This window comes from Monodelphis domestica, chromosome 1 (genome assembly GCF_027887165.1).
Source record: "Monodelphis domestica isolate mMonDom1 chromosome 1, mMonDom1.pri, whole genome shotgun sequence".
Lineage (NCBI taxonomy): Eukaryota > Metazoa > Chordata > Mammalia > Didelphimorphia > Didelphidae > Monodelphis > Monodelphis domestica.
This window is the reverse complement of record NC_077227.1, coordinates 373,708,916-373,731,843: the sequence shown is the minus strand read 5'-3', so window position 1 is coordinate 373,731,843 and position 22,928 is coordinate 373,708,916. Positions and strand designations below refer to the sequence as shown.

At 35.8% G+C, this 22,928-nt stretch overlaps 1 protein-coding gene and 2 non-coding genes across 3 annotated transcripts in view; all 3 read right to left on the bottom strand.

Annotated features, from left to right (window-relative positions):
• LOC100026083 (arginine--tRNA ligase, cytoplasmic) overlaps positions 1–19,826 on the bottom strand; it is a 30,084-nt gene extending 10,258 nt beyond the window's left edge. The window contains exons 1-9 of the mRNA XM_003339571.4: positions 19,709–19,826; positions 18,286–18,420; positions 6,992–7,180; positions 5,518–5,629; positions 4,330–4,430; positions 3,501–3,622; positions 2,647–2,767; positions 1,218–1,347; positions 625–729 (exon numbers count right to left, since the gene is read on the bottom strand). Of these exons, the coding sequence (XP_003339619.3) occupies positions 625–729; positions 1,218–1,347; positions 2,647–2,767; positions 3,501–3,622; positions 4,330–4,430; positions 5,518–5,629; positions 6,992–7,180; positions 18,286–18,420; positions 19,709–19,753 (1,060 nt within the window). The 5' untranslated portion in view covers positions 19,754–19,826. The remainder of the gene's footprint in view (positions 1–624; positions 730–1,217; positions 1,348–2,646; positions 2,768–3,500; positions 3,623–4,329; positions 4,431–5,517; positions 5,630–6,991; positions 7,181–18,285; positions 18,421–19,708) is intronic.
• MIR12302 (microRNA mir-12302) lies at positions 9,334–9,390 on the bottom strand. The gene has a single exon (NR_162828.1). It is a non-coding gene; the product is annotated as a microRNA mir-12302 (primary transcript).
• On the bottom strand, positions 11,615–11,677 carry MIR12301 (microRNA mir-12301). The gene has a single exon (NR_162827.1). It is a non-coding gene; the product is annotated as a microRNA mir-12301 (primary transcript).
• Positions 19,827–22,928: the final 3,102 nt, after the last annotated feature.

Here is a 22,928-nt window from a genome sequence, read left to right as displayed (position 1 = left end):
CCAATAGGATAAAATAACTACAAAATCTTTTTGGTTTTTAAAGTCCTTCATGTCTCAGAACCAACCTACCTTTCTAATCTCATTACACATCACTCTCTTACAGCTTTATTGTCCAGTCAAACTCATATTTTGTCTTTATGGATTTGAGATGGCTACCCGCCAAGCCTGAAATGTACTCCTGACTCATCTCCACTGCATAAGGCCCCTCATTTCCCTTAATAGCTCAAGTACCACCTTTTAGTTTTCTATTAAACCTTTCCTAATCTCTCAAGCTGCTAGTGCCTTACATTCCTATGAAATATTTTGTATTTATTTTGTATATATTTAAATACATTCATGTTGCCTTACTTCAATAAAATATGCTTCTGGAGGCAGAAATTTTTTCATTTTTTGTTTTCTGTCTCCCAGAACAGAATGTATAGTGAACATATAATAAATGCTTGTTAACTGACTAGCTGATATAATGACGATGTTGCTTGTTTATATATGTTATCATCTCTAAATAGACTATAAATATGAGCATATGAGGATGAAGAAAACGACCACTATCAGTGTCCTAAAAATGATAGTTTGAATGAAATGAATTCCAAATTCTAAGTAGTTTTATTTAAGTTTACAACTTACCTTTTTCCTCAAATTCTTTGACAATATCAGTCATCCTATCTTGGTAGAATGATTCCCCTCTCTCTATCAGGGAAATATCTAAAGCATCATAGATTTTTTGGAACTCTAAAAGAAAAAGGAAATCAGCTCAAAAGAAAGAAAATGGGTCTATTTATACAAAATTTAAAAGACAAAACATCTCTCAAACAAGATACAATTACAGTGAAGTAATTAAAATGAACAAAATATACTTATAGCTGACAATTATGGATTTATAATAAAATGTCATTTCTAAAATACTGAATACTTTGAATACTATATCTACCTTCCCCAACCAAAAAACAAAAAAACCCCAAAAAAACCCTTCTCAAACTTGAAAATATGATAATGTAAGGTTGAGAATTTTTTGCATAAGCAAACTATAAAAAACATGATACAAAATGATAAACCATCCTAATTTCTCAGATGGTACAAGATAATAGGTTGACATTCGCTATTCATAAGACTGACTTTAAAGTAGATAAAAGTATCTCATAATAGCACATAATAACTGTGTAAAGGCTATACAATTAAGATCCTACTTATAGTGGACATAATCAATTCCCAAAGCTCACCTCGGCGAGAAACATCACAGATCAGATTCCAAGCTTTTGTGATGTCTGGCATTTTACTCTGGAGTTGAACCACACACTGGTATGCTCGCTTCTTGAATTCTTCCTCAGTGTCAAACCTCTTCTTAGATTCCTTAATTTAAAAAAGAATAACTTGGAAGCCTATTTGTGTTATTTTGGAGAAGGGACCAAGAATTTATAAATGTATAATCTATGCCACAAAAGAAATTAAAAAAAAAAAAAGATTTGGAACTTGTATGGTTCTTAACATTAAAAATATAATAAGTGAATCTGCTAAACAACCATATTTGTTACTTTTTTCTGTGACCAACAAAACCTTAAATTTTCTGCTGTTCTTCTTCCTTTCCTAATTTATACAATCCTACTTCAAATATAACTGTATTAAGAAGATTTTCTATATCATTCCCTGTTCCACATGTAGTTTCTGAGAAAAATAACCTTGCTTGTGAAGTAGGAATATATATCCTGTTCTTTAAAAAAGCAGTGGAACATTCTCTGATTTGGGTGACTAAATATTGCACCAACACTAAGAATGGTCAATAAGGTGACATGTCATTTCAGTTTCTGCTATTCCAGGCAAAGATGACTAGTACTATCTTGCTAAATAAACACCAAAATAAATTGTGAGGTAGATGTTTTGGCTGTCTTTATATAAACATAAATGCAATGATATTAGTAAATTGATTTAAAACTTATTTTAGCTTCATTATGACAACAAACTAGTATCACTGTAAAAAAACTAATTCTAATATCAAGACTTAGAATAATTAAATAAGACATTTCATTTTATATATCACTTAGTCCAAGGATACAAATATAAGACAGTCTGCATGCACTCAGGGTACTTGTATTCTGTTGGAGGACTATAAGTAAACTGGGGATATGTACAAAACAGTGATTTGAGGGCATAAAGGGAACTAAGGATTACAAGAGATTGAGATGAGGAGGAAAAGCATTCTATATATGAGGGGCCAGCCTATGCAAAGGCATGGATGCAGGACACATAGTAACTGGCATTTACATAGCAAAGTCCTTTACAATAAATTTTATCTCATTTGATCCTTAGAGCAACTCTGGAAGATGGATGCTATTATTATCTCCACTTTATAGTTGAAGAAATTGGGGCAAACAGAGGAAAAGTGACTGGCCTAGGGCTAAATAGCTATTAAATGTCTGAGAGCCAGATTTTAACTAGTCTTCCTGATTCCAAATACAGAGTTTCATCTACCTGTGTCACCCAGCCACATATACAATGTTATGCACAGAGAACAGCTAGAAGGCTAATTAGATAGAAGCATAGTGTGGCCAAGTAATGTGTTATGTCAGCAATGTTAAGGGAATCTGGAATCTGAAAGGCTTTAACTTCATACAGAAGGAGAAAGACAAAGAATAAATAACTGGTAGCGTATACCTTATAAAAGGCCTGAAGATCACCTATAGGAGGTGAAACCGTTATATAATCTGGAAATTTATCCTGTAGGTGAGCGATGAGCATACCAAACTGAGTCCCCCAGTCTCCTACGTGATTTAACCTGGTTAGCAATGTAAAAAACAAAAACAAAAACAAAAAAACCCTTTTAGAAACAGATTCAAAGAGTAAGGTAGATTTTAGAAATACAATCTCCTATGTTTTAGAAAAGAAATCTGAGGCTTAGGGAAGGAAAACAATCTGCTCAAGATTCCACAACTGATTTGTGGCAAAGTCAAGAACTTGAATACTAGTTCCTAGATTCTCTGCCCAGTATTGCATCATATTATCACCTCATGGTATAGCTATTTTAATTAACTAATTTATATCAAGTTATAAAGAGGTTTTTACAATATCTAAACTAATCACTAGATTAGTAAACCATACTTAAAATATTAATGTGAAAACATACCAAGAGATTGCTTTATCTATGTAATGGAGCTAACCTGGATAGATAGCTCAGGAAATCCAGGTAGGTCAGAAAAACTGAGGTTAATTGACAAATTCATTCATTCAATCAATTTATCTTAATTTAGGGGGAAAAAATTTAATGCCTACCATGTGAGAGAATCTATGCTATAAATTAGGGATAAAAACAAAGGAATCCAAAGGCTTCTGCCATTAAAAAATTTACATCCTACTAAACTGTACACAGATATGTAAAATACTAGGTATAAAGCAAAGAAGAAATACAAGGTACTCTAGGCAAATGAGAAGGGAAAGTACTATGAGTGGTATTGTATAGACAAAGCCTCATTTTCAACAGAAATGCCAAAACGAAAGAAAGTGGTACCTACCTGAGTACGTCATATCCTACAAATTCAAAGAGTCGGCACATGCTCTCTCCTATAATGGTTGACCGAAGATGGCCTACATGCATCTCTTTTGCTATATTTGGAGAAGAAAAATCGACTACAACCTGGGACAGAAAACCAGAGAAAATATTGTGCAGAAATGCTTAATTTCATTATTTATACATAGAACTTCATCATAAAATTTATATTTCCACCAACATTTATTAAACATATACTATGTATTGGGTACTATAAGATACTACTGCCCCCTCAAGGTGCTTACATTCTATAGAAGCAGGCAATATGTGCATCAATAAGTATATATAAAAGAAAAATTATGAGCTAGGGAGGAGAATGCATCAAATAGAAGGTAGAACTTGAGCTGAACTAACCATTAACCTTTCCAAGCATCTCCCTTTGTATTGTCACTTTATTATTAAAAGATATCATAGAGATGAGTTTACCAATTTTAATCCATGTCATGAAATACAGCTTTGTTCTTTCCATAGGACTATAAATTTAGTTTATTTTAAAAATAATTTTAATAATGGTATCAATTTCTTTAAATCTTTAAGAGTACTGCTCAATGTGGAACTGATAAAAGATCATCAAATTGTTTCTAATAAAATTTGCTACATTTTGCTTGTGATTATGGTATAACCACTAGAACTCTAAAAAAGTTTATAGTGATTTTAAATTCCACACACAATCACATTACATTAGTTTAAATCTCAAATCAAAAAAATGCAAGGAATAATGAATTGTTTATAATTTTTCACTATTGCATACACAAAAAAATCCTTCAGTACAATAATGTTGTCCACATAGCTACCTTCTTTCTCTCTCCAAGAGCAGGTGGTTGTACTCCATTCAACAAAAGTTTAGTCAGTTGTTTGGATACAAAATCTTTTCTTAGATGAACATTAATAAAACCTAGAAGTGAGGAAGGAAAAAAGGAATGCAAGTTGCAGAACCTTAGTTTTGGGATCCCTCTCCCCCCCTTAACTTTACTTTCTGCTGAAATCAATTGTGTATTGGTTCTAAGGCAAAAGAGCAGTAAGGGCTAGGCAATGAGTTAAGTGACTTGCCCAGGGTCACACAGCTAGGAAGTATCTGAGGTCAAATTTGAACCTAGGACCTTCCATCTCTGGGCCTGGTTCTCAATCCACTGAGTCACCTAGCTGCCCCCAATACATACATTTCTAAACAAAAATTGATATTCTTAAATAAATTAATACCATAGTTTTCAGTAATTAATAAATCATCAGTTATCTCTTGAATATTTTCTAGAGATAGACTACATAGGAAGCAAAAGTTTCATGAGCACTGTTTTTGCCAAGGTTATTCAAACTTTGAACTATATAAATACATCTGCCACTTGGGGAGGTCTCTGAATTAAAGAATTTCAGAGCTTCCAAGGGCACTTAGAAATCACTTTGTCCAACTTTTCCATGTTACAAATGAAGAAACCAGGGCTCAGAGAGGTTGAATAACTCACCATAGTTCAGCAATAGACAATGAGGGATATAATAAAAGGCCTAGTTAGTAAAAGACTAGAACCCAAGTCTCTTGAATATAAGCTAATAGTTTTTCTTATTAACTATGGAAAATAAATTATCTGCCTCTGATAAAAAACAAGATTTCTCAATCATGACTAAAGTAGCATGCTAATTATAGCACACATTTCTAGCATAATCTATTATGACAATACCATTTTCTAAAAGCTTACACTTATATTGCTTTATTGTTTTGAAAAATATTCTTATATCCATTTTTATACCTATTATCATTCCAAAAATAAAAAGAAGGGGATTTATTCCTCATTTCATGAATAAGGAATTTAAAATCATATGGTTAGTTGGACTTATCCCCCTTCCTGAAGATCTTCTACTAAACCATCTTTTATTTAATTCTCTCCTCACTGTTTTACCCTAAAACTGTATTTGAACTTATCTCTCTAGTTTCAATGAAGAACCAGCACCGGCATTTCTACTTTAAAAGGATAAAATTATGATCATACCAGGACCAGCAATTTCAACTTTTTCAATGTATTCGTTGTCTGGAAGGTGTCTGGTAATATTTTCTGCAATTTCTCTTGGGTTAACTTTCTGTTCCTGGGTTTTGAGCAGCATCTGTAACACAACACAAGGCAGCTCAATATGCTACAAATCTGAAAACATTTCTTGCAAATCCATGAATGCAGCCTGATGTAAAGCAAAAGGTCCTTTTTATGTAAGTACCACCAAAAAAAGCAGAGGTGGTATTGCCTCTAAGATCAGCTTATATAAGAAACATCAAAAGGAATGAAAGTGTCATAACCATTGCTTCACAGAAATGAAGTAGAGAAAACACGTGGAGTTTACAAATTATTTTGCTGTCGTTATTCTAGTAATAATACAACAGATTTAAGGTCGAAAGCTCTGTTGTGTTTAAGTCTAATTAGCAAGTCACCATGGAAGACAAGGACTTAAAACACTTGGGCATTAACTAGAATACAGTTCTTTATACATAATATTAAACTTTAATATAGAATATGGAACACAATCCAGGTAAAGATGCCAGGCTCAATAGATAGGAACCAAGAAGTAAGTGGGAGGGTAGAAAGAGGACAGCTAGTAGTAATTATCAAAAGTGAAGGGCAGCTAGGATTGAGAGCCAGGCCCAGAGAACAAGAGGATCTGGGTTCAAATATGTCCTCAAATACTTTCTAGTTGTGTGACCCTGGGTAAGTCACTACTTAATTCTCCATTGCTTAGCTCATTTCACTCTTCTGCCTTATAACCAATCCATAGGTTTGATTTTAAAACAGAAGGTAAGAGGTTTTTTTTTGTTTTGTTTTTTAATTGTGGAAAAGTTCATTTAATAATAAGTTGTGTTTGAATCTTTGGAAGGAAAAAAAAAGCAATAAAAAAATCTGAAGGATCACCTATGGCTAATATGTTAATCATTATAGGACAACCCAATCCACATAATAATTTTATTTAAATTGCAATGACAAGTTAAATATTTGAAGCTGGCAGATGGGTGATTTTAATTTTTTATGGTGAAAGGAGTAGGAGGAACAATCAGAAAATACTAAATAAGGGATGAATGTGTGTCAAAATAGAAAGGAAAAATCACATTTTCACAGCTACTCATTTCACTGTGAGGAATAGTAATAGAGATTCTTAGTATTGGGAAACAAATTTATTGGCTGTTTGCAGAATAAACAAGCCACGGGCTAAACCGTTAACCTATCTCTTTTAGAATTAAGTCCTTCAATATTTTGGGTGGAAAAAACCTCCAATTAATCAATAGCATTTATTTATTAAATGCCTACCACAGGCCAGGTACTGTAGCAGCTGTTCAGAAAAGACACACTTTCAAGGAATGGGGCAAACTTAGAATTCAAGGAGAGATCATGTTATGTAAATAATTTACAATCTTTTGCTCACAGGATGTCTGATCTTGTCCAAGATTTAAATATCCTAGAATAATTCATTTTAATAGAATACCTTTGAGAGGCCCATAGCACTGTTACATTGATAATCCCCAAATTTTGGTTGCTGACTTGGTGTGACTATCAGGGGAGGACTTTCCAAGTCTGGATAAGCACCCTTAATAGCACAAGCAAAGAGTTCTTGTAGGCGGCTATTGATGTTAATCATGCTTTTGGTTGGTCTATTCCTTTCTGCTTGAAGACTCTGTGGAAAGAGAAACATAAATAGCTAGTGAAGTACAATATGTCCCCAAATATACTCTCTTAAAGCATTCATAGCTAAAAAAATTTCCCCAATATTTTATTTTCCCCAGTTACATGTAAAAACAATTTTTAACATTAGTTTTCTAAAAGTTTAAATTCCAAATTCTCTGACTCCCTCCCTGGCCTCTCCTTGAGATGGTAAACAATTTGATACAGGTTATACATATAATATCATGCAAAACATATTTCCATATGGTCATTTGGTCACATGTTAGAAGATACAAAAGAAAACCCAAACCACAAAGAATATAGTGAAAAATTGTGCTCTTCGATCTGCATTAAGATCCCATTAGTTCTTTCTCTGGAGGTGGACAGTATCTTTCAAAGTCCTTCAGAATTGTCTTGAATCATTGTCTATTCACAGAGTTTAATTAATGTTAAGAGAAAAAATAAAGGAGAACATAAATTCAAAGTTTAATATTGGTACATCTGGAAAATGCTAGAAATTTTGACAAGACATGCAGTTAAAAATATATATATATATCCACTTACTCACATGTTCTAGGAATTATGGAGTTATGACTAGGATCTATTCTGTCTTGATTGAAATCTGTGAATAAGAAAAACTGAGCAACAAAGTTCTGAGCACAATCAATTTATTAGCAAAGCTAACAACTGCCAATAAATGGGATTCAAAGCTCCTCAGTCACCAAGGTTCCATTCTCTACTCCAAGTTAAGGCAGTTCTATTAAGGTAAAATGACACAATCTATTTTTACCAACATGAGTATTAAGTTACAACTGTCACAAAGTTTAGTTACAAAGGTTAGTCACAAAGTGGAGGTTTTACATAGCAAAAACTTAAGAGTTCCTGGAATACCTGACATTAACACTTCCTTAAATACATTTGAGCTTTATTCTTAAGTTTCTCCAAAAAGTGAGTAGTGGGTGAGTTTTATAAAAAATTACAGTTGTAGGCTGAAGGAGTTTAAATTCACATTATGGGAGGGAGAATAATAACTAGATTAAGTCTTAATGAAATAAAGTAGTATCTCAAATTTTAATATCCCATAATTCCCCCCTTTGATCCTTTGAAGATATGCCTCTTCAATGCATCACTTAAATAAAACAAAGATATAAATGGAAACTTAATAAAAATCTAATGAACTCCTATATCCATGAAAATCTTTAAGGTAAAGTAACAATTACAGAATAAAAAAATTTGAGTTAAATCTAAATTTGCAAAGCAACTTAGTAATACTCATGATTAATTTTGAGAAAATCTTGTTGTATAAGTAGTACAATAGTTATAAAGAACCAGAAACAATTATGATGCCCAAAGCAAAGAAAACATTTAACTAGAGTTGCTAAGTATACCTCTTCCAGGAGAATAACCAAGAAAACAAGGAAGAAGATTCCTACTAGGGAAGAATCTTCATTATGCAATTAGGTTTCTATTATAACCTATTGTATTATGTGTTGTATTTTCAACTTCAGTCACAGACATTCTAAGGTGGTTAACAATACTTGGAATGTGATTTTCCAGGCAGGTTGATTTCTGCCGGTCTGTTGGAAATTCTTGATATAAGAAAATTAGCCCTTCTATCTCTTAAAATCATTAAAGACTTCAAAATAGGAAAATAATTTCAATTATGAAAGCAATTTAATACATAGAATCCTTAGTCTAATTTTGAAAACTTGTTACTAAAACATACTCAGGGCTTATAGATCTTATTAGAAACATTTGTTTAAAATCCAATCATATATTCCCAATTCTTTTTTTTATTTGAAAAAATTTATTTAATTGATATTGAATATTTTTCCATGGTTACATGATTCAGGTTCTTTCCTTCCCCTCCTCCCACCCCCCTCCTGTAGCCAACACTCCATATATTCCCAATTCTTAAGAGAAAATAGTATGACCTTGTTGTTTCTTCAAAATTTACAATTCCATTTAATTAGAAGACCTTTACATTCTTATCTAATTCCCTTCCTTTTGAGGATATTATCATCTTATCATTATTTATAATATCATATATTCATGGATATCTTAAAAGAATTATTTACATAAAGGCTCAATTTTACAGCAAGAAGAGGACAAAACAAAGAACCCATTAGTTGCTCAGAATACTGAAGTGACTATTAATTCAGACTGAAAACAGCAAGATCCTCCACACTTATAATAGGATGCAAGTATGAAAGATCTTACTGAGGCAATCTGAATTATATCCTATTACAGTAACTCAGATGTTTCAGTATTAATCTATTAAGAGATTTAGATTAAGAGATTTAATATTGCAATAACATATTCACTTGTTCTATTACATAAATTTGCTATGGGGTCAGAAGAGACATGATTATGACAATATTAAGACTGTCCTCTCACGGGTACAGAGTGACCTGAAAAAAATTCCCCTTAGCTGTTTGATTCCAGGCAAGAGTCATAAGTTAATAGCCAATCATGTAATAAATTTTCACAAATTATTCAAAGGGTATCAAAAGCCAGGGTCAGTATTAACCAAATGGAAACATTTTTAATTCAGAAAGAAAACTGCACAATAGGGAAACTGAGTCAAGAGGTTCCTAATATCACCTACTTCAATTCAATCCCACAACTTTTCCTTAGCACAAACATCTACCTGAAGAAATTCTCAGATTGCATTCTCTTTGGGTAGCACATGGTATCCCCCATTAATACTGGCCTCATGGTTTCATGACGATTAGTCATACCTAAAATCAAATCTCTGAACAATATCAAACTATAGTCCTCAAAATTTTGCCTCAAACAATATTCATTAATCATAGCTTAGAGTTAGGTTGTTATTTCTCTCTTATAGCACAAATATGAACTTTTCATTTATCCTTCATTCATAAAATAAACTCATTCTGGTTTTTACCCATACAATGAATAGGTTGGTTCAAAACACCCAGAAAATTCCTGACTACTTTGAAGTTTCCAGGTCTAAGAATACATATTTATATTATGTCTTTTTTTATTTACAGATACAATTTTAGGGGCAGTGAGGTGGCTCAGTGGATAGCCAGGCCTTGAGATAGGAGGTCCTAGGTTCAAATGCAGCCACAAATATTTCCTAGCTGTGTTGTGTGACCCTGGGCAAGTCACTTAATTCCAAAAGCCTAACCCTTACTACTCTTCTGTCTTAGAACTAATACTTATTATCAGTTCTAAGGCAGAAGGTAAGGGGTTAAAAAAAGATACATTTTTTACAATTTTCAGAAGTAATCTTGGCTGGAACTATTCTTTCTGCTATTAGCTAACTGTAAATTTCCCCATTTTGGTTGGGAAAGGTTCATTTCTCAAATTGTAGCATTTCAGGGTTTCAAAACATGCTTTCAGCAGGGTTAATCAGATCTTATGACCTTGTTCAAGTTAAAAAGTCCTTCACAGATAAGGATACCTTTAAAAGGATTTTACTACTCTTTCTCCAATGAATTATTGCTATTATTTTCCATTTTATAAATGGCAAATTAAAATATTAAATATTTAAAATTTTAAACATTTTGACCATTTTTTAAAACAGTTCAACTTAATCTAACAGTTAGTGGGATACAATTTCCCCCCAAAATTCACAATATAAGAAACATTTCATAAATGTCATGTGTTTAAAACAGGAAACTAAACTTAATATCAGTTATAAATTCAGTTGAACGCACTTCCAAGACATCTTACACGGAAAATTGCTTTTGGCATTCCATGGTTCTTAATAGCAATACTTTCCTTTAAAAAAATTTTATGATAGTGTTATAAATCTTAGGGTTGGCGGGGGTAGTGGTGCCCTAAATTTAAAGAGTTTTAGAGCCCTGTCTTTTATTTTACTTTAAAATGTAAAAAAACCTATTTTTTAAAAGTTATTTTCTTAAATGTGTCAGGATAGTAATTTGCTAATTAACATTACAAGGAAGTTAAGTACTAAGAGTGAAGTTTTTGTAAAAGGAAAGAATGAAATCTTAATGATAATGGAATCAATGCCAATTTAGAAAAGCACTCTAAATCATAGATAGCTATGGCACAGTGGATAGAGTGCCTGGTCTGGAGTCAGGATGACTCACTTCTTCAGTTCAAATCTGGTCTCAAGCACTTACTAGCTATGTGACCCCTGGCAAGTCATATAACCCTGTTAAACTCAGTTTCCTCATCTGTAAAATGAGCTGGAGAAGGAAATAGCAAACCATTCCAGTATCTTTGCCAAGAATTCTCAAATGGCGTTCTGAAGAGCCAGACATGACTGGGAAAACTCAACAACATAACAAAATGGTAGAGCATCACCAAAGAAATATTTTGTCCAACTTAAGTCCTATAAAATTTGAATATACCATTGTATACCCTCTATACAAGTTTGGGTACTATGTCAAGCAGTTCACAACTGTATGATCCTCTCAACAACTCTGGGATGTGGGTGCTATTATTATTATCCCCTTTACAGATTATGGAGACCGAGGTAAACAGATTTACCACACCTCAGTTTCCCAATCTGTAAAGGAGACAATATTCCAAAAGAAGAACACATCTTACTGTAAACAAGACCACAAGTTTCAGGACAAAATTTTAATTAAATCCAGTTTGGGTAAAATATTGTAAAATCTCAAATGGTTATATCTGGAACCTCAATTTTCCCAAAGGCCATTTACTGTTAACATTTAAAATTGTAAGATCCACCTTAGCTCAAAATCACCCAATGAACCCAATCATTCCCTTTTATTTTCTTAATCTTGTCCTTCTAAATACTTATAAGTGTGGATAAAAATATACAATCACCCCCGCCCCCCCAGTGCATCTTTTAGTCTGTGTAGTTTTAAACCAGGCCTCATATTTCCATTTTCTGGCTTTGGTTCCTGGGAGGCACAAAAGGGTTGAAATTCATCTTGTCAAGAACAGATTGTTAGCATGTTATACACAAATAATTTTTATGCTACAAATATTACTTTTAAGAATTTGAAAATTTTTCCCAATTGCATTCTAGACTATTTGTAGAATTAATCTTTGTTCCACTGAGCTTTCCCCCTTATAACTTCACACAACTTTTATTATACAAAACCAATTAATTCCAAGACTGTCACCTTTGTGATTTCTAAAAAGCTTACAAATGCATAGTTCACTCCAATTTCTTGTAAAGTTACATCATTCATTATACTTAACTGCTTAGATACATTTCTCTCTTCATGGTCAATAAAGGGTTAATAATAGGCAATTCTTAAGAACCAGATCAATTTAAACTTCAAACTGCTTTATCTAACCAGGAAAATCACCTTTACACTACAACAATAAATCTGTTAATGTTAAAGATTTAAATGCTGCTTTAAATGTAACTTTCAGTTTTATTTTTACTCTTCCTTGAAACAAAATTCACTAAAACATTTCAACATTCATAAACACATTTAAACCACAATTTGAAAAGTCATAGTATGGAAATTAGATTTTAGTACAATTTTAGTTTCTAATTAGATCAGAATATCATTCTACTTTGCCTAGATAACTAAATCTTATTGAATCACTTCAAACTAGCTTCAGGTCTATTTAAAATTTAGTCCCTTTATTGCCCTCCAGCAAAAGGGAGATTATATGCTCATAACCTTAATTTAAAAAAACCTCCAAATGTTTTAGCATTTCTCTAATTTGTAAACTTATGGTAAAAATATTATGATTTGGTCAATGATTTTAATCTTTAGTTCATAATGTTTTAAGTTTCTACAAACTGGGAGCAAAGATTCCCTTCCTTCCAATGAGTGTTTTGTCTGCTCTTCTAGCTTGGCCAGTCAGAAAGGCAGAGAGAGAAAGAAACCTTCCATTTTGAAGTCTTTGAAAGTTCCTGAAGAAAAACACATTTTTCCTTCTTTGGCTGATGAAGCCACAGGAAGAAGTTAGTAGTATCTACCACAAAACAAAGATAATATGGTAAGATAGACACACAAATGTACTTTCTTGGGAATGTTTTCTTCATTTAGTTTAAGCAAAAAGTCAGTCTGTTACAATTTTATTGACTATAATCTCAAAGCTCTTAATAATTTAAAATTCCTTCTTTTGACCAAATCCGGGGGAACAAATAAAGACTAAATGTCTGAATGAAGCCCAGGTTGAGGGGAGGGGGTATCTCTACCTCTCTACCCTCTCAGCAGTCCACATGTCCCAGTTGGTAGCTCTTGATAAGGAGACTGTTATAACAGCAAGATGTTCAAGACAGTCTTGAGGTGGCTGCTACCAGTCTTAGTGCCAGGTCAGGTGACCAGTTTATCCCTAAGAAAGTGATTTGGTGGTGAGGTAGGAAACACAATTTTACCCATGATAAAAATCTTAAGTCCACCCGGTGGGATTCTTCCATTTGGGGCTCAAGTGATTAGGATTGAGGCCAAGGGGGAGTCCAACCTCCAGGGTGTTCTCCTTGAAGTGTCTGCCCTTTAAGGGGTTCCTCAAAAAGGGTGTCCTAGGGCTAGGGTCCCATCACTCAGTTCTGAGGGCAATCATTTATTAGCAAAGCTAATAATTGCCGATAAATAGGGCCCAAAGCTCCTCAGTAACCAATGACTTTCCCTGACAGTCAAGGCAGTTTTTAAAAATAGTGACACAATCTATTATTAGCAATGTGAGCATTATGAGTTACAATCGGAGAATGGGGATTCTGCACAGCTCAGGATATGAGAAATTTGCACAGCAACAACTATAATGTCCTAGAAAATCTGACATCAACACTTTATGGAATCTGATTTAATCTTAAATAAATTTCTCCTAAAAGTGAGTGATGAGTGACTTTCAGGGAACTACAGTTAGAGGGGTAAAAAGTTTAAACACACAATGAGAATAGTAATTACATTAATCTTGATTAAGCCTTAATGAAATAGAGTAGTATCTCAAATTTTAATGTCCCACAATTTCCAGACAGAAGGAAATTGTGGTACAATATCCCTCATAAAGAATTTACCAAATGCTATAATGGAGAAAAATTAGCATACAAAACTGAATTTCTAAGACAGAAAGGATAAACTTTTTGCAAAAATAACAATATGGGGTAGGAAATTAAAGGAAAACACTATCGCTACATTGCATATAATTTGGCCTTTTAGTAAATACTACTACTTTTACTCCCAGCTTCCCATTCTTAGCTAGACTCATATTGGTGAAGACTTTAAATACTAACATCACAAAAAGCTGTCTAAATTAATTAAATTATTTAAGTCACTTTACTACTTAAAACTTGTGAGAAGGGGCAGCTGAGTGGCTCAATGGATTGAGAGTCAGCCCCAGAGATGGGAGGTCCTGGGTTCAAATATGACCTCAGATACTTCCTAGCTGTGTGACCCTTGGCAAGTCACTTAACCCCCACTGCCTAACCCTTACAACTCTTCTGCCTTAGAACCAATACCCAGGATTGATTCTAAGATGGAAGGTAAGGGTTTAAAAAAAAATACAACTTGTGAAAAAATACTGATATTGGGAATTATATTCTGAAAATGTCTGTAAATGGGAAGAGATCGCAGACTAAGTTGCCTTGGAGGACTTTTTTTCCTTTAATAAACTTTAGTAAACTATGTATATAAATTACCCATTATATGTATTAACAAATTTCCACCCAAGTTTTCCTAAGTTATATGATCGAACTTACTCCCTTCTATCCCTTTCCTTTTCCCTCCTGGTGCTGGCAGGTGATTTGATCTAGGATATACATGTATTACATTGCAAAACATTTCCATATTTAAACAATATTTTTTCAATTTCATTTTTATCTTTACTTCCATATTCTCTACCTCCCTTCACCTACTCCCCAACCTGTTGAGAAGTTAAGAAATATGATATCCATTATACATATATATAATCATACAAAACATTTCTGCATTAGTCATATTCTGGAAAAACAAAAAACAAGAAAAATAGTGTACTCTTGAGACCATTAGCTCTCATTAAAGTGGAAAGTATTTTATATCATGAGTTCTTTGGGGTTGTGTGACTCATTGCACTGATGAAAATTACTTAGTTTTTAAATAGCCTTCCAATATTGCTGTTAATGTATATTGTTCTAGTTCTGAGCACTTCACTTTGTATCAGTTCATATGTCTTCTCAGATTTTTCTGAAACCACCATTTTCCATCATTTCTTACAATATAATAGCATTTATCATTCATATATATCATAACTTGTTCAGCCATTCCCCAGTTGATGGGTATGCTCCCAGTTTCCAATTATTTACTACAAAAAGAGCTGCAATGAATATTTTTGTTTATGTGGGTCCTTTTCCTTTTTCTCCAATCTCTGGGATAAAGCTCTAGTGGTAGAATTACTGCAATAAAGAGTATAATGAATTTTATTGCCCTTTGAGAAAAGTTCCATATTTAAACAATATCTGTCAAGCAATGGTTAGTGATTCATTAAATAAAAATTATAATCCCTGTTTACAGTGTAATGGTGAAGTCAATAGGAAAAAATAAAGCTGATTAGACATGCCTTAGGACACTGAACCTAGTCTAAGTTGGATAAATAAGTCATAGAATTTTGGCCTATTTTAAAGCATTCTGAAAACCTCAAAATATTATTAAAATGTAGAGTATCAATATACACATTATAAAACATTTACAATGTTTTCATGTATTTTTATCTTACTTCCCAACAAAAATGCCTAATAATCAAATGTTCAATTAGGGCAGAGGATTTCCTTTTGTAATCCTCAGAGCACCTAAAATATGAAAAGCAATCGGACACTGTGCATAAAGTCCTAGATGTGGAATAAGGAAAACCTGTTTTTGAACCTTCCTTCTGACATTTAATAACTCTGTGACCAAGGGCAAGTAATTTAATCTCTCTGAGTCTCTTTCCTTGGCTGAAAAATAGAACACCTCATTTTTTGAGGTTAAAAAAAAATGGTATAAAGCACTTTGAAAACATAAAAGGCCACATAAACCCAGCTGAGTAAAATATGAGACAAGTGTGTGTGGAGAGGGTGGGGCTGGGAAGAGGAGTCAAAAATGATATAGATTAAACTTAGGTGAGGTCAAATTGGGATAGTTGCATGAACCAAATGCTTTAGTGACTAAAATGTAAAACTCACTCAGGGAAAGAGGCTTACTATTATATTATAAAAGTTACATTTTGTGGGGAATGGAACCTAAGATGGATTGATGAGAAAAGTACTTCAAAAACAGGATCAAGCTCACATGAAAGGAGTAAGCCTATCAGGAAAGTACTCTTTAAAAGGGCTAGAGAAGGGAGAGAATCTATTTCATGCTACTACCACCTTCTTTTCCCTGGATTTAGTAAATAACATATTTTATCTAAAGCAGATAATTTCCTTCTGTCAAAATAACTAAAGCTTTGTTAGTTCTAAGAATTTAACTGATATGTATCTCTTTCAAAGGTTTCCCAAGCATTTTACTAGAAAACAATTTAATTAAGTCCTGAAATACTGTAACTAGAACTTGGCTAGTATTTGTGGACAGTGTCTGTAATATTAAAGAAATTTGGTACACCTTACTTTATGGTTTTGTTTTGTTTTTTAATAGTGTTTAAGACAATCTAGTAATAGTTGGAGATTTGTCCTGCTCATTTTAAATGGCACTGAAAATCTTTCTGAGGTTTAATTTATTAATTTCTTGGTGGAGGTAGGTAGTGATAGGGTAGGTATACAGCACTTATATAGAATCTCATTTTTTTTCCAGTTTGCACTCAACAATTCAGGTTTACATTATGAGAGAGCAGCTGGAAGCAGATACCTATTTAAAATGTCCCCTTAAGAGGGAGCTATGTTTTAGATCTTTGTCAGCTAACATTAGAAAAAACAGGACTAGTGTGTGTGCGTAAGGGAGAAGGAAGGTCACTAGTAGTAAAGAAAGAAGTAGATGATAAGAAGGATGGGAAGTTACTAGATGTTTTCCTTATTCCACAATTTTGTCAATTTACAAGTTTAATATAAGAATGAAGATGAATGTCTCTTTCAGGAATACATTATTTCATAGGCTATAAAACTAGGAAAGCAGGAAAGCTGTTCAGAAAATGGACAAATTCTTCAATTATCCTTTTAGTGATTTTTAATTTTCTTTGCAAGTTGTTCTACCAAATCTAAGTAAATTTATCTTTCTGAAAAATAGGGATATCTATTCATTTTCAGGGATACACATTTCTTATGTTGTAAAAATATCTAAAGTTGTTAGAAAAAGGACACTTCTCATCTGTAAAATAGGGATAATAGTGCAGTGCTCATCTCACAGGGTTGTTGTGAAGTTCAAATGAGATATGTAAGGTATTTTGTAAACTTGAAAGTGCTATATAATGTCAATTATAAAAATATCTTGGAATACCTAAAGTTGGAAGATGACCTTACAGTTAATCTAGTCAAGAAACTTTATTATAATAACAGCTAGTATTTTTAGAGCTCTTTAAGGTTTGCAAAGTGCTTTGTTAACATAATCTAACTTTGTCTTCGCAACTAGTAAATATCTGAGGCAGAATTTGAATTCTAGTCTTCCTGAGTCCAGACACAGTACTCTATCCTTTGTGACAACTAGCTACCTATCCTACACATAAAGACATTTATGAAGTCTCAAGTAAGCATCCTAATGCCACATGGTAGTTAACTGGCAGAACTGGGCCCAGAAAGCAGATCTATTGATTTCCAGTAGTGTTTGATAACTTCATTCTTAGAACTGTGGCCAGGGCATTGGAACTTGAGTCAGGGCCTCATACTGAGTTTGGAGGAAGGATTCTCTCTCTCACTGGAACCTGCTCTGATTCAGGACCAATAAATTACCTTGTATTTGAAGGCATACGCCCTATTGTTATCTTAATGTCACCTTAAATATGCATTTAAAAATACATTCAATTCAGTAATTATACCATTGCTACACCATGGGCATGCTGAGCTGACAAAACATTTTAATGAGACACTTCAAAGAGCTATAAAAAGACAGTAAGCATGAGACAAGTCAGCTTTTGATTTGTTTGCACAAAGAGACCAGTAGTAACTTGTCTGATCCCTGGAAGAAAGAGATTTTTTTACTCCCTTCCTTTCCAAATGCCATCTATTGTGCTTCCAAAAATCTATGACTTTTATGGTCTAGAACTGAGAATTAGTCTTTGAATCTACTGACATAGCAGATGATTACCCACCTTTTGGAGCACCTTCAGGCGATACTTAAGTTTTGAATTTTCTTCTCGCAACTGCTCCAAACTAGGAGAAACTCCTATACATCCAAAGTTTTTCAATCTATCAATTTCCTCAGTCAGGAACTTAATTTCTTTTTCCTAGGAAGGAAAAAAAAAGGGCAAGATCTTCAGTTACACTTTACCAATTATTTTATTTGGTCTGATAAATTTATTCTTTATTATATTCAGAGAAGACATGCTGGCACAATGTAACTTTTTTTTTTTTTACCACTTCAAAGTGGCTGGAGAAAGATTTAGCCAAAATGGAACAAAATGGCTGGTGAGAGCTAATAGCATAGATGAGTAAGCATGATATCAGCCTCCAAATTACCTAGCCAAGATAAAAGGATAAGTAAGGACCATTCCTCTCTGACCCTCCTTACTGGTCTTTGATGATTTCCTTTCTCTTTTGGGCTGGTCCTCTTATGAACTTTTAACTATTGTTAAAATGAATTACGAACATTCATGGATCGATCCTCAGTACTAGTATATAAGCCTCCACTTGCATTACGTATGACCATACAGATTACAAGTCTGATTCAGATAGAGACAATTAAAGTACTTTTGCTTCCATTTATTACAAGGTTTCGATTTCAGATCTGCACAGAGAAGTGTCCATATGGAGAACTTCCATATGGCAGGAGATAAGAGGCCTAGTGAGTGAAGTATCAATTAAAATACAGGTGTGGCAGAGCCGAGACCACAAAAGTTCCAACTCTCAGACCAATGCTAGTCGAGTGTTCAGTTAGTTACATTTTAGGACCTTTCTCCAAGACACTGGAACTGAGTGAGCACTGCTCCTAAAGTTGCCCCCTCCACTCTCTCCACCTTACGATAAGGCTCCCCCTAAGGTTCGAGACACATTTTCTGACATCGAGGGTTTTCCTCTAGAAACCTGAGCGAACTGGCCCCTTCCCGCTCCAGCACTGCTCCCTTTTCTGCATCCTGCTCTCTCTTTAAAACTGTTAACACTAAAAACTGTAGATGGGGCGATTCCGCCAAATCCCGCTAATCCCAGAGAAATCCTATGAGGAACTTTCGGGAATATTCAGATGTTGAAGAAAGCCCATCATTTCCAAAAACTGTCCTCCATTTGGGGCCGGACCCAGGCCTAAGCCGCCTAAACCAGACAGCAAAAATGTGGGATCGATGAAATAGAGCACTCAAGACTTGGGGCTTCCACCTCGGCGGAAGAAGTGTACCAACTCCTCCAAAGTAGTCCTTGGAGCAGCCAAAGACCCACTCCCTCCACTCGCCCTGAGGCCCAGTCTCGACCCGGTTCCTGAAGGGTAGACTTAGGCGGGTCGCTTCCTTTCAAGGGCTCGGGCTAAAGTCCTTGTCCACGTCGTCCTCCCCCTTCTCCGTCCCACTCCTGCCCGGGCCTGACCTGCTGCAGGAGCCGCGTCGAGCACTGAGCAACCAGACCCTCCATCCTCTCGTCTGGGCCTCTCTCGCCTTATGGCCGGAAACGGAAGTGGCTCTCCGATTCCATGAGGAATCGGAAATCCCGCCTTCCGATCCCGGAACTAGCCTTGAGAAAAAAGCCACGGGGAGGTGGGTAAGGGAATTCCCGGGTCTCTGCTGCCCCCTGGCGGGGTGTTAGAGTCATTCTGTCCGGGTACTGTAGGGACACTTACCCGGGATGGTGGAATTGAGCCCTGGTCTAGCTAAGGGGACTTGGGCTGAAGAAGGATAAAGGTTCCGTAGTGTGGCTTTTCTCAGGCCTAGGGCTCCTCTCCGCGTCTCCTTTTGTTTGCCTCTATGTAAAGTGCATGCAGAGTTCCCTTTCAGGTCCATTTCAAAGTGCTTTAAATGAGGAAAAGTATCCGGGATCACAGGACTGGGAGCTCTCGGGGTCTCCAAGACGAGGAAACTGAGGCCACAGCGGGGCCTGTGGCTTATCCGAGGTCCCCAAGAGAGCGAGGAGCACGGCCAGCACTTCAGATCCTGGATCCGACCTCTTTGCGCCGCATCCCTCTTCCTCTCAGTTATCTAACCAGTCCAGCCCCCTTGTGTAAGCAGGGAAACCAACCAAGCGGGAGCCGGCTGCCCCGAGGTCTCCTGGCCCCGGGGCAAAAGAAAAGAGAATCCCGAGGCCGTCTAGTTCCCCAAAAGCATTTCACTCATAGCCCCCTCCCTACACATGAGTTCCCTGTCTTAGACTTTTAGATCTCTACAATGATCCTAGGGTATCCCCCCCCCAACTCCTGCCCCCTCTCTTTTTGGCCCCAGCCTCACTCCTCGTCCCCGTGCATTACTCCTGTCCCCCTGCATCACTACCGGGTCTCCTAGATCGTTCTCCGCCCCCTCTGTATCACTCCTGTACTCCGGTCTCACAGTTCCCTGCATAATTCCCCGTCTCCCAGCATCGCATCTCACAGTTGTCCAGCATTACCCCTTCCAACCTCACACAACTTCACAGCAGCCTCCCTGCCTCTCTCCGCGTCACTCCGGGTCCCACTACTTCACTCCCGGTTCTCCCTCTGAAATCACCCCCTATTCAGTCATTCCCCTGCCTCACCCCCAAACCCTTCTACTGTGTCCCTTCCCCAACCACTCCACTTTGGGATTCCTTTCTGTAATTTTTTCCTTTCATCAAATTCCTATCTGTTGATTCTTTCTATTCCACACTGCCTCCCAGAGAATCCCAGACAGCAGCCAGAGTTGGGACTGAGTGAGGGCCTTTGATGACTGACAGGTAATCTAATTCATTGGTTCCACTTTTCTTTCTTTTCCTTTCCCCGCTATTTTCTTTTGGTGATGAAGGTAATTTTCGCCTAGTCCCCCTTTCCCTCGGCTTGTCAGTGACTGGAGTTATCCCATTTCTACTTTCTTCTTTGTGCTACTGCTCCCAGGTACCTACCTGAAAGGCTCTGGGATCACCACAAGGTGGATTTTCTGCCCACAATGAGTAAGAATGGTTCAGGAGAGATGGAATATATATGTATGATTCTAGGGAGTGGCAACTTTGTCTTACCTTGGAAGTCCCTGATCTTTGTCCTGCAGAGTAGGTACTGTAAGTTAACAATTACTGAGGCTAAGTACTGTACTGTAGTCTCAGAATTTGAAAGTACTGGGGAATTCTAGAGTGGGGAGCTTTAATTGAGTGCAGCTTCCCTGGGCTTCACAGCCTCCTGAATGGGTAAATGTAGGGACTGGACCATTGACCTTCTAAGAGCTACGGGCAGAATTCTTTTTTTTTTTCTGTTGTTCCCATGTCATACCAATTTCAACTTTGCATGCTGGGAATAGGAGAGGTTGGATGACATCTGGTTTATGGAACAGTATGTTGTGACTTTCCCAACCCTCTGAGATAGGCAGCATAGGTTTTGCTTTTCTTTTACACAAGAGAGGCTCAGAGTGACTTGTTCAATGCTACATCACAGGCAAATTTGAGCCCTGGACCTTGACACTTTTTACCAGTAAGGTACTTAGTAAACCTTAAAGTGCTATATAAAAAGTAAGCTACTAATCCCATGTTTAATGGGAATTGGCATGTATGCAATAGACTTCCAACATTGTCTCCTTGAATAGAGGTATTGGAGAATTTGCAGCTGGGACAGTTGTAATGATGTATAATGAAAACCTCTAGAAGAGACCTGATTATGCATAGGCATTCTGTTACTGGTTCCAATTGCTAACCATATGTGTAGATCATGCCTTTCTGAATGACCGTGTAGTCAGAAATAGGAATACCTTAGAAATGGCTCTAATGACCAGAGCCTTAACTGATTTTTGCTTTTCATCTGCTTCTTGGCTTGATGTAGCTAACAGTGTTTGGTAAAAGACAATGCTATAAGACAAAGGTGTCAAATATACAACCAGCTTACAAAGTGCACTAGAATATTTAATAAATAGTGTTTATAGTTTTCTAAGTCAGTATGCAGCCCATTGGGAGATTTATATATGATTTAGTGGCCTCTTTCCTATATGAATTCCATGATTGTGATAAGGAGAGTGGCCTTGGACCTTCGCCCTGATGAAGCTGATAGGTGGACAGCTCAAATGTCTCTGCACTGTGTTCTTTTCTATTTTAGGTAAAGGAATTTGAAACTCCAATCTTATGAATTTTGAAGAATCAGAAGAATGAGGAGACTGGCATTTCAAGGTCTGGATATATTTCCATTCCAGGATTGATACTTTTGAGAAGCAAGTAGTGATCTTCAGGAATCACTTCTGAAGTTGGACTGCAGGTCCAGTACTTGGCTCATTGTATCACATAGATAGGGCTGTCAACATGGAATCTAGAAGCCCTCAATGATCCCCAGTTTACTTGGCTTAAAGGTGAAAGCCCCAAGGTTGACCTTGTCACATGAGAGTTTCTCCCTGAGGGAAAGTACAACTTCACCCTCTTGTCCTTAATCCCCATGTTCCCCTAGAAAGGTATTTAAGCTTCCCAACTTTAATGTCTCCTCAGAATTGTCCAATCTAACCCAGTTGGTGTTCCCAGTGGTCAGTGACCAGAGCAACCAGAGTTCAATCCTCCAGACTCTGAATAGGTGTATGGTGTACAGCTCTGTGTGGAGGCCTAATTTAGCACTGAACCCCTTTCTTTAATTAAAGGGTGGGTTTTCTGACTATTTAATAGTCCCGTGTTTGTTTGTTTG